At 50.5% G+C, this 11,035-nt stretch overlaps 1 protein-coding gene across 2 annotated transcripts; it reads right to left on the bottom strand.

Moving 5' to 3' along the window:
• Positions 1-337: 337 nt before the first annotated feature.
• On the bottom strand, positions 338-10,973 carry SOAT2 (sterol O-acyltransferase 2). 2 transcript variants are annotated; one of them, XM_039862101.1, is made up of 15 exons: positions 9,787-10,973; positions 9,236-9,291; positions 8,573-8,709; positions 8,160-8,219; positions 7,702-7,809; positions 5,986-6,262; positions 5,317-5,386; positions 4,656-4,740; positions 4,126-4,171; positions 3,784-3,913; positions 2,736-2,833; positions 2,223-2,321; positions 1,579-1,714; positions 953-1,098; positions 338-752 (listed from the first exon to the last, which is right to left on the bottom strand). In XM_039862101.1, exons 1-15 carry the CDS (start codon positions 9,860-9,862, stop codon positions 702-704), a joined length of 1,575 nt encoding a protein of 524 aa, XP_039718035.1. In that variant the 5' UTR covers positions 9,863-10,973; the 3' UTR covers positions 338-701. The 2 variants fall into 2 exon arrangements, with proteins under 2 accessions (XP_039718035.1, XP_039718034.1); XM_039862100.1 differs by having other exon boundaries at positions 953-1,173.
• Positions 10,974-11,035: the final 62 nt, after the last annotated feature.

Here is an 11,035-nt window from a genome sequence, read left to right on the forward strand (position 1 = left end):
TAATGTCTGTTCCTTTCTTGGGTCTGCGAAGGAAAGGCAGCCTGCTATGTGGCCTCCCAAAATGTGCTAGAGGTTGCCAGGAGCAGAAGGATTAAAGGGGTGTGGAAATGTCAGCTGAAAAAAGAGTCGAGCTGGAAGAGGGGGTGAGGCTGGGTTTTGGAAAGAGACGGGTGGCATACAGAAGGTAAGGCAGGATGTTACCCAAGACCCTCAGCCCTCCCTGCCATAAAGTCTTGCCTCTGCAGACACAACTCTTTAATTAATAGTGGCTATCAAAAGTGGGCCTTCAACAAATGATGAATGAATAAATAAAGAAATAAATAAAAAGAGACACAGAGTTTATTATTGTATTGGAAATACAAATAAAAGAACCAAGCCCTTGGTGGCTCCAGATCTCTCTAAGTCACCCCACATTTGTCAAATGTGTAAAATTCTTCAAGTTTCTCCAAGTCTAGACTGCCATGGAGTGGGAGGGGCCCTATGCCCAATCTAAGGGAATGAACCACCACCATTCTGAGTCTGAGCTCAGCTGTCCACAGGTCTACAGATCTGAGTCCCTGGAGTTCCATGGTGGGGTCATGCATGCCAAGCCCCTTTGCTTCAGAGCTGAGTCTGGGAACACAGAGATGAGCCCTGGTCTAGGCTTCACAGGCGGAGAAGAACTTGATGGTGTCATCTGGGCAGCGAAGTTGCCCTGACCTCTAGGTATGGCAGGACCAAGATCGAGGTGTCACCAGTCCCCAGAAGGTTGTATGTGCCAGAGAAAGGTGAGTTGTGAATGAGGTCCCTCCTAGTGCCCATTTTGTGTATCCAAGACATGAAAGCCATCACCCCCAAACCAGGCCCTGGCCCTGATCTTAGCTGTTGAATTGAGCAACAATAGGCATCTGTCTTAGGAAGGGAAGGCATGTTCTCCTGGATAGGGAGTTGAGAATGGGTCATGGTGCCTTACCTGGGGCAGGGGGCAGTGCTGCCGTGCATACCACTCCTGGCAGTACAGGCTGACCTGGATGCCTTGGCCCAGAAAAAGCATGATCCACATTAGCACGTTCCACGCTGGGCCTGTGTGCCGGTCATGCATCATGAAATTCATCAGCCCTGAGGCAGGAAGAAAGATTGTCACCCAACTCCAGATACCTGTGCCTTGTCTCCCTGGCTGCTCTCCTAGGAGCCCTGAATGGAACAGGAAGATCCAATTGGGAAAGATGTTGAAACCAGCTACAGCAACCCATGTAGGCCTCAAGTAGCTCATGTAAAACCAGGATTCCTCAGTTTACCTTTCAATATCTTGGCTCTCATACTGAACCTCTTAACCTCCATCAATTTTTTCCCCTTTGCCTCCCTCTGTGAGTGTCCTATTCAGATGCTCCTCTCCAGCCAGAAATCTTGCCGCCTCCCAATGCTGCTTCCCTCCCTGCTTCCAGGTCCCTCCTCACCCAACTCTCACACACAACTCTCATGCCTTCTCTCACAAGGCATGCACATCCTCTTCTGTGTTGGCTTCCCCAAGGAGAAAGAGCATAGGCCTCCTCCCTCTGGGTGAATTCCCCTCCAGTGGCACACAGAAGCCAAGCTCACCTCCAATGACAAGGAAGAGTATCAGCATGACAGGATAGAAGAAACCCAGGACGAAGCAGAAGATGTACTCATGGACGACTGCAGAGACCAGGAACACGCCCAGCATGGCTGCCCCTCGAGCCTGGCCACCAAGGAGCTGGCAGGGCCAGGGTGTGAAAGATGGAGTGAGTCTCCCTAGGACCCCTCCACAAAGAGCCCCTTCCTTAAGGAAGCCAGGAGGGTGTGTGGTACAATGGAAAGACTACGGAATTTAGGGTCAAAAGGGCTGACATGTCTTATTTAAGAGCATTTTATGAGACCGCTGGGCCTTAGATGCAATTTTTAAAAGGGGATATAATACTTACTTCTAATGGTTATTGTGAAGATTAAATGTATGTGACAACTCTTGGTAACTGAAAACTGATATATACATTCCTTAGGAGGGCAGAAAGGCCCTGTGGAGGGGCTGAAGTTAAGGACAAGGAAGGAAGGAAGTTAGATCACAAGAAGAATTTTCTGCCCATTGGATTGGGTAGAATGGGAGCAGATGGAAGTCAAGGAGCCCTTAAGTTGGAAAAGGTGGATGGTGCAGAAGGGGAAAGGAGAGGATGTGTCAGAGAGGCTCCATTAACTGTTGGAGCTGAGGGGGTCTGCAGAGCCCATACCCACAGCCCATCCTGATATACGTAGCTGTACAGCCAGTCATGAACCACCACGTTCCAAGTGCGGTAGTAGTTGGAGAAAGATGTGGAGTTCCACCAGTCCTGGGGAAGGGGTGGGGTCAGGGTGGGGAAAGAAGGCGAGCATCACCCTGTTTCTTTCCAGGCCCCAGCTTCTCACCCCTGCCCCCTGCCCCGTTTCAATGTTCTCCCACAGGGCTGGATCAAGGCAGAATAGAGATAGCAAGTACTCTCCCAGATCCCTCTTCAGGACCTAGGGTCTTTGCCTTCCCTCCTACTCTCCCTCTTTCCAAAGTACCATCCACACAAAAGCAGTTAGCCCTGGCTGGTCAGGAGATAGAAAGGTGGCATTATAACCACACCCAGAAGAGCGCATTTCCCATTGTGGGAGATAGACAGCACAGCTGAGTCGACACCCGGTATAACCACCATCCTCCCCAGATCCTTTTCTATCCCTCCCTGCTTCCAGCTCCCAAATGGCCTAGGTCCAGGCTGTACCTGGTAGAACATCCTGTCTCCAAATCGTAGCATCTCAGCAAAGGCATTCAGCCAGCAGTGGAGGAAGGCAAAGAAGATGAGCAGCAGCATGAAGATGCCTGGTGAGTGGGGACAAGAGGCTGCAGGTCAGACTGGCCCACCTGGAACCCCCAGGAAGATCTGAGGAACCCTCATCTAGCAACTAAGGACTCAATTCCTACCCATCATTTATTAGTCATTCACTAATTCATGCACTCATTAATTCATCCATTTGCTCATGTACTCCACAACAGATGTTAGGGATTGAAGATGACTCTCATAGCTCCTGGTCATTGAGAGTTCACAGAGTGGTTAGAGGTGCGGGGAGGGGGAGAGAGACTGAGACAGAGGAACACGTCCAAGCAGGTATCAATGTCAAATGTATTGGGAGTTAAGCATGGTGACCATTGCTGTGCTTGGGAGTGCAGAAGGTGGGTCATGGTGATTGGCAGCTTAAAAAGGAATGCTTCCTAGAGGAGGGGCATCTCACACGAGCCTCCAAAAAGGAATTGGATTCTACAGCTGAGAAGTGGGGAAAGAACATCCCTAGCTGAGAGGTCAGTATGAACAAAGGCCCAGAGGCATGGAAGTGCATGCCTTTCAGGGAATGGCTGGGCTTGTGGTGGGATGTGACATATAAGAAGGGCCTTGGATGCCAGGCCAAGGTTTAAATCTTATCTGGAGATGCCAGCAATGGGGAGTCATTGGAGCTTTTGAAGCAGAGTCAGGAACAATTCATCTGTAGGAGGGAAGTTCACCTGGGCAGCAATGTCCTCAGAGGCAGATGGGAAAGGAAAAATTCAGGTGGGAGGAACACAGATTGGGAGGCTGTTGTGGAAAGGGCGAGCAGATAGCAATCTGAATTGAGATGCTCACAATAAGCAATGATAGGAGGGGACAGATGTGAAAGGAGAGTCAGAGGGAAAAGGTGTTGAAACTGACTGAAGGTAAAGAGTGAGGGGAAGGAGGAGTTCCCTGCTAAGCCTTCCCCAGGGTGCAGCCTTCTCCAGCCCTGCCTTAGTGGGCATACCTGGCAATGTGGCATGCATGACAGAGAGCACCAGGGCACGGGTGCTAAAGGGCTCTTGGCTCATGTTGGCAAAGACAGGAACACAGAAGCGGCCCAGGATGAAACAGGCATAGAGGATGCAGCCCAGGGCCTGGAGAAGAAATAATGGACACCTAACTTTGAGAGGGAGCACCAGCAGCTGTCCCCTTACTCTGGAATTGGACTCCAGCCCAGCATCTGCCTCCTCTTCCCTTAACACCACCCTTTGATCTCCTCCCCAGGCTTCCCCCATCCCACTCCCAGAAATGCCCCTTCAGCCACTATGAGTCACAGGTGGTCTACCCTTCTAACCTATCTTCTGACCTGGGCAAAGTTCTTGGCCACATAATTCCACCTGATGTTGGGTGTCCTGCAGCAGCAATAGAAATGATATGTTTCTTGTTTCCGGCTTAGGTGGGGGCCCAGGTTCTGGAGTCCTCTCTCCATAACCCCTCAATTGCTCAGGTCTGGGAGGATTATCTGGGGGAAGTGGGAGCCTAAAACACTTTGCACCTAACGGAGATAGCAAATGGATTTTTAGCTTGGATGTCAGCTAAGGTGACAAACCATCTGGTGTTTGCTCCAGATTGAGAGATTGTCTAGGACCTAGGATTTTTAGTCCTTAAAATCAGGACAGTCCTGGGCAAACTATGACAGTTGATCACCCTTGTGTCACCATGGGCTGGGTAAGGAAGAAAAGTAGTCTACCTGCCATTTCTTTCCCATCTTTGTGATGGGATGCTTCTGGACAAAGTGGCCAGTGTCTGGGGTGAGGCTGGAGACTTCAGGGAGAGGAGAGGAGGGCAAGGTCTCTGATAGGCCTAGGCATTTAGGGAAAGGGTACAGGATCTTACCTGGGGTAAGTCTCTCTGTAGATGAGTGTGGGGCAGAAGAGGAAATAGAGGTAGCTGGAGAAACTGGGGGCCCAGACACCCGCACCTGGAGGGGAGTGAGAGGAGTCCATCAGTGAAGGGGGAAGGAAGAGAGGGCAGAGGTGAGGGGGGCTGCTGGGGAAAGGCAGTGGAACTGGGAAGTGGACAGCTGGACAGGACAGAGGTGCAGGGGCTGAATACTGGGTCTAGAGATGGAGTTGGGAGGTGAAACTGGGCAGGAGCTGAACCTGCTCTCTAATACCCCTATTTTGCTTCCATTCCATGCACCCCATTTTCTAATGCTGGAGCTTTATTTGGCACCTAGAAGTTCCACCACCCATTCTCTCTCTCTTTCTGTTTTGACTTCTTAATATAAGGTTCTCATAGCCTGGGTCTTTCCAGGTTAGGCCTGGAAACAGGAAAGCACCAGAAGTCCTAGGCAACAGTGTGTGCCCTCTCTCAAAGGTGGGACCTGAGAATACCTAATGTCTAAGGCCCACAGAGTCCAGTCGGAGGCCAGAACTGTGCCCAGTGGGCAAGATAGGCTTAGGAAGTCAGAGCTTTAATGAGGATCCTGTTGCTCTGGCTGTATTCAAACAGCCAAGAAGACTGAGTTCACAGCAGGGGCAGCTGAAGGCCTCACCTCCTCTGGCACAAAGGATCCCAGGCACAATCTCTCTTAGGAAGGAGTAGCTTTTCATCAGGAGCCTGACCTGACATGGAGTGGAAGGGAGGTTAAGTTGCTGTGTGGCTTTGAGCAGATCACTTAACCTCTCTGTGCTCTTTGTATGTGTGTGTGTGTGTGTGTGTGTGTGTGTGTGTGTGTGTGTGTGTGTGTGTGTGTGTGAGAGGGAGAGAGAGAGAGAGAGAGAGAGAGAGAGAGAGAGAGAGAGAGAGAGAGAGAGAGATGAGAGATGGAGAGATGGAGAGGGAGAGAGAGGAGGGAAAGAGGGAGCGAGGAAGAAGCAGATCGTAAAATCTGTGTGTTCGAGCCCATAGTTTATCTTTTTGTCGGATAGCCTTATTGCTGGGATGAAGCGAGGGTAAGGCGGTACAGGAAAGGCCAGGGCGAAGCCTTCATTTGGCCAATCCCCTGTGACTCTCCGGGGAGTCGGATTATTTTTACATAGCCCGATCCATTTCGTTTACATTTCCTTGGAGCCTGCTAGTTCGCTCAAATCCCTCGCACCAAACTTCACCCCTAGTAACTAGCTCCGCCCCGCCAATACCATATCGAGCGTCCACCCTCACCAGGGCCTCCACCGCCCTTTGAATCTCACCTGCCCCGCCCCACCATTGGCCCCGCCCATACCTGCTCAAAGACAAGGACACAGCGGGAGGCTGGCGGGAGCTGATATTTCACCGCTATGTGGACGGGGAGAATGCCAAGCACCGCGGTGTGGGCGACCAGCAACACGCAACCCAGGCCCACCCCCAGTGTCCAGGCCCCTCCGGTCTGGGGCCTTGCCCACAGTCTCAGGGCCTGGTAGGGCGCCAGCAAAGTAGACGAGAACATGGGGACCCATGTCATCAGAGCCAAGGGCAGCTGTCCGAAGCTGAAGATCAACAGGTCAAATTCCAACATCAGCCTTGGAGTGGGGAAGGAGAGACAAAGTAGACAAATGTGTAGCTCATCCTTGTCCCCTTCCTCTGCGGCCAGAGCTCTTGGAAGATAAACTGAGGTATCTTGCTAAAATTGTGAGCTCTCCGTCTATGAAGGTATTCAAGATAGCACCTCTGTTGCCCGGGACTTCTAGCAAAGGGCGTTGCCTGAGGAGACTGTATCAGGAAATGGGTTTCCAAATGACCATTAGAGCCCTCTGTGAAGTTTGCGGTGTTGCAGAAGGGCTCCGTACTTCATCTGCGATAGGTATTAGGATGGGAGATATTTAGAGTTTAACTTTGATTTTCGTTTGTTTTGTTCTTTTGCAGTGTCTGTAGCTGTAGACTTGAGTTAATACAAAGCAGGTTGTCGAGTGTTTTGTTTGCTTAGATTAAGAGCATATGGTTTCAACGGTGAAAAATTGGAAACGACCTACATGTTCATTAAATGAACAGGACTAAGTAAACGAAACTGGGCAGTTCCAGACTCTGCATTCATTAAAATCAATGGACTGACATGGAAAGATCTCTAAGCTAGGTTGTTAGGGAGTGAAAACAAAATAATAGGTATAGTTAAGTACCTTATTTATGTAAACCACACAAAATACATCTCTTTGGTTCTTACATACATGTGAATGGAATGCACAGAAAATGCTCTGGAGGGAAGCTCTCAAAATTGTTAAAAATGTTACTTCTGGGGAGCAGTCTGGAATTGAGGGGTGGTCAAGAAGGACTGCTACTTTACGTGTATTTGAACTTTTTACTTGAGATTTTATTCTTTATCAGATGATTAGCAATAATTTTACCTAAAGGAAGTGCTGTTGCTGAACTTGCAGACCCTTGATCCTCTTCTTTTTCCTGCTTCCTAAGTGCTACTTGGGGGTGGGGGCCATGCAAATATAGACCCCCAGGGGTGTACAGCCCTCTGAAGCTCACCCCAGAGTTGGGGGGGGTCTGGGGGAAAATGACCCACCACAGCACTTATACGCATGTCTGTCTTCCCCTCAAGATCGCGAGTGCCTCATAGACAGGGAGGGGGTCTGCTCCTCATCTTTCTGGCCCCCAGGGCTGGTACTTAGGAGGTGCCGAAAGGAGGTTACTTGAATTGAACAGAACTTAGAAAGAAGTGTGTGAGAGCAGTGGGAAGTGTGCATCTGCCTTAGGACAAGATTCCTATTGAGAAGTATTTGAGTGGTTGTCCCAGAGTGATTGACTCTGGGAGGACAGACCAAGAGCCATCCAAAGCTGTGGAAAAAAGAAGCTAAGAGCGTGTTTTAGGTGGGAACGTTGTTGAAAACAATGCTGATGTGTGTGCAATAATCAAAGGGGAACCTGTGCCCCTTCGAGCCAGTGGTAGATACAGCCCTGGGGACCCAAGGGGTCTGATCCGATTTGTGTGCCTATCCCAGTCAGAAGAGGTGCCTACCTGCCTGCATCAATGAAGTCGATGGCCAGGGTGCTGATGATGAAGACACACAAGCTGGCGATGAACACGTGGTAGATGGTCCGGAAATGCTGCACCTCCATCAGTTCACTGGAGGAACACAGGGGCCTGGATATCAGTGTGGGAGTGTCCTTAAGGTCATATGGACTAGCTCAGGCACTGTACATATGTGAGAATGAGGCCTAGTGATTGGGAACTTCCATCTAAGAGCTGGGATGTGGCCAGGACATCTGTCCAAAGCTGTTTTCAGCCCAGACACTTCTTATTCTGGTGACCTTTCTTCTACAGTCACGCCCAGGGCAAATGGAAAAACTGAACCTTAAAAATCTTTTCCAAGTCCTCTCCAAAATCACCTAGAGCCTGGGGATGAGAACAGAGGTATCCTGGATCCCCAAAGCCCTTTCTTTTCTTCCCACCCCCTGTCCTCACTCCTGACTTACTCAAGCAGGGACTTGCGAATGATGAAAACTTTCCGTTTCCTTAGGGATGGCTCCTGGGTCCTGCATTGAGACAGTTGTCCTGGGTCGGGACCCAAAGAAAGAAGGCAGTGGGCAGAGGGCAGGACCTCGCAGAAGATCAATACTTGGGAGCCAAAGGCTATAGTACAGGAAGGTCAAGGCTTGGGTCAGAGGGCAGGACCAGGCAGAAGGTCAGGGCCAGGACATAGCAAGGCCCAGAGGTGGAGGTCAGTGCTAGGATGGCGGAGGCGGTAAGAGGAGAAAAGGGAAGGTTGAAGTGAGAGTCACGTGAATGCTGACAAAGGGCAAGTGAAATAATGTTTATGGTTTGTAATCCTTATGATGGAGGAGCCCGCTCCAGCCATTCCTCAGCCCCCGGCAACTCAGATTCTTACTTGCTCAAGGAATCTGGAGGGATAGTAGGCAGAGGTCTGCCTTGTAGTGGATAAGATTGTATTGCCTCTGACATGGCCCGATCCAACAGCTCCAGCAGCTGACCCTGAAACTGCTCCAGCAGTTGCATCTTCACAGCCTACAGGACAAAGCAGGGCTCACCGTCCGGTCATCCGGTCAGCCATACTCTCCTTCACCCAACATTTTAGTAAGTTCTTTGTGCCAGGCGCACTGCTAAACGCTAGATAGAAAACACGGTTCCTGCTCAGAGGTTCCTGCTCAGAGGTTCCTCAGGAAATTTTCCCCCTCTGGCTTCCCATGGCAGCAGTGAAGATTGAGGAAAAACAACAGGAGTGACACGTCCAGTCTCTGAGTCTGAATCCCAACCACCTTGTCATCTCTGACTTGACTCTTTTCCCTGACCCCAGCCTTCCCTCTCCTGACCTCTAGCCCCACTAACAGAAGACTCTTCACTGGTATGACTTTTGGCTCCTGCCCTGATGACCTGTGTTTCAAGCCCCCTCATCTTAACCTTTAGCTCTAACCTGATCTGAGGGGTTTGAACCCCCAAACAAATTATCTTTATCACCAAGCCAGTCCTCACCTCCACCTCCCTTCACTACAGGACCTGCCCATCTTGATCTCTGACCTCTGAGGTCCCTTACCTCCATATGTCGGGTCCATTGCACCAAGTCTGAGCTTCCATGTGCCTCAACATTTCCTAAGAGGAGGGGCCAAAGGGCACACCCAAGGGGAAGGAGTTAGGGTTCTGCTGCCTCGTGCAAACCCAGAGGCATCCTCAGAGCAGGAAATGCTTTCTGTATGCTCAGCAGACTCCTGGCCCCCAACCAGTTGATATCTAGTATCATGGGTAGGACAGTCAGAAGAGGAAGTTATTTTGGCAGGGTGTGAGGGGGCCATCAGCAAGCAGGGAGCCTGACGACATTACTGGAAACAGAGTACCCAGGGAACAGAAAGCCGCTCCATTCACCCTCTGAGGTTAGAGAATCAGAAAGACAAGGCAAGGCCAGAGGTCTGAATGTTCCTTTACTTTTCCCTCTCCCGGCTGGGTGGTTAGGGGCGGAGGCCAGGGTCTGCCTTCTTTGGCCTCCCAGGACAGCAGGCAGGATTGCAGGTGGACAGCAGGCCTCTCTCAACAGGGTACCCCCACGTCCAACCCCACCCAAGCTTTCTACCCTCCCAGAGAGTGGCTCACCTCCTCTGGACGGTCTGCTCTCCTGCTCTCCCCTGGGCCCTGCTCTCCTCCGCAGTCGGGCTGCCCTTGGCTCCATGATGTGAGTCTCGACTGACCAGGCAGCAGGTGGCTTCTGCTGTGTTCCCTCCTTTCTTTCCCAGCCTTCCAGCCAGGAGAGGTCCCATCTCTCTCAGCTCAGCTGACAGCTCCAAAGACTAAAGTCCTCTCAGGAGGAGGTGGCCTCCAGGAGTATGATAGGTTATTTGATCCGGAGGGCAGTGCTTCTCAGCTACAGGTTCTGCTGGCTGTCCAGGAATGGACTGGATGCAACCCTCCAACAGCCCAACCACACAGACGCCCAGCTCTGAGGGAGCCTGCTTTCTCTCCCACTGGAGTGGTGGCTATGCACATTGTGGGAAATCTCTTTCCTAGCAGGCTGAATGAAGGTCGAGGTGGAGTCAGAAACATCTTCAGGTATCAGTGCACTCAGCTCCCTTAGACCATGAGATAAGGTGTGCAAAAGAACCTTGTCGACTCAGAAAACACTATATTGCATGTGATTAGTATTCCGATGGGTTTGACACCTGTGACAACTGTGGTACTGTGGCTCCTCCAGGAAGTGCTGGGTGTTAAGGCCTCTGACTGTCAACACTTCCCTACACCTGCTTGGATTAGCATGTAGGCAAAACAAACATGTCTTCAGCACCTAAGGAATTCCAGGCATTGTCACATAGAGAAGAACCAGATTTAAAGCTTCCCTCTAACTCTTGGCTGTGTAATTTCAGGCAAGTGACCCAAATACTTAAAGCCACAGTTTCCTCCTCTAAAAAACAGGGACAAAAGTCCCTACCTCACAAGATTACTGTAAACACAAAATGAGGTAGTCCAGATAAAAGCACATGGTCCAGGGCCCAGCCCATGGGAGGAGCTCAATAAATAATAATTTCTTTCCCTTTTTAGTAGGAAGTAACAGAAGGGTAAGTGCTTTGAGAGTTCCTCATTGTTGGGTTCCTGCTGGCTATTAACTATTAATTCTTTCTCTCCCCTGTGTCCAAAGATCAATATTAGAAACAAGAGCACAACCTTAGATCAAGGCCATGGGCTCAATGTCTCCCCACCTCTACCTCCCATCCCCCATTCCCTGCTGTTTAGTTGAGTGAGGCTTCAGGGCTTGAAAACTCTGCCAATGGCTGCCTTCTTTGTTCCAAGCGCAGCAAGAAGGACCGAAAGTAGTCCACAGGAAAAGAGATCTGCTATGGGGGGAAGGGGG

This window comes from Pteropus medius, unplaced genomic scaffold, assembly GCF_902729225.1.
Source record: "Pteropus medius unplaced genomic scaffold, Ma_sr-lr_union100, whole genome shotgun sequence".
Lineage (NCBI taxonomy): Eukaryota > Metazoa > Chordata > Mammalia > Chiroptera > Pteropodidae > Pteropus > Pteropus medius.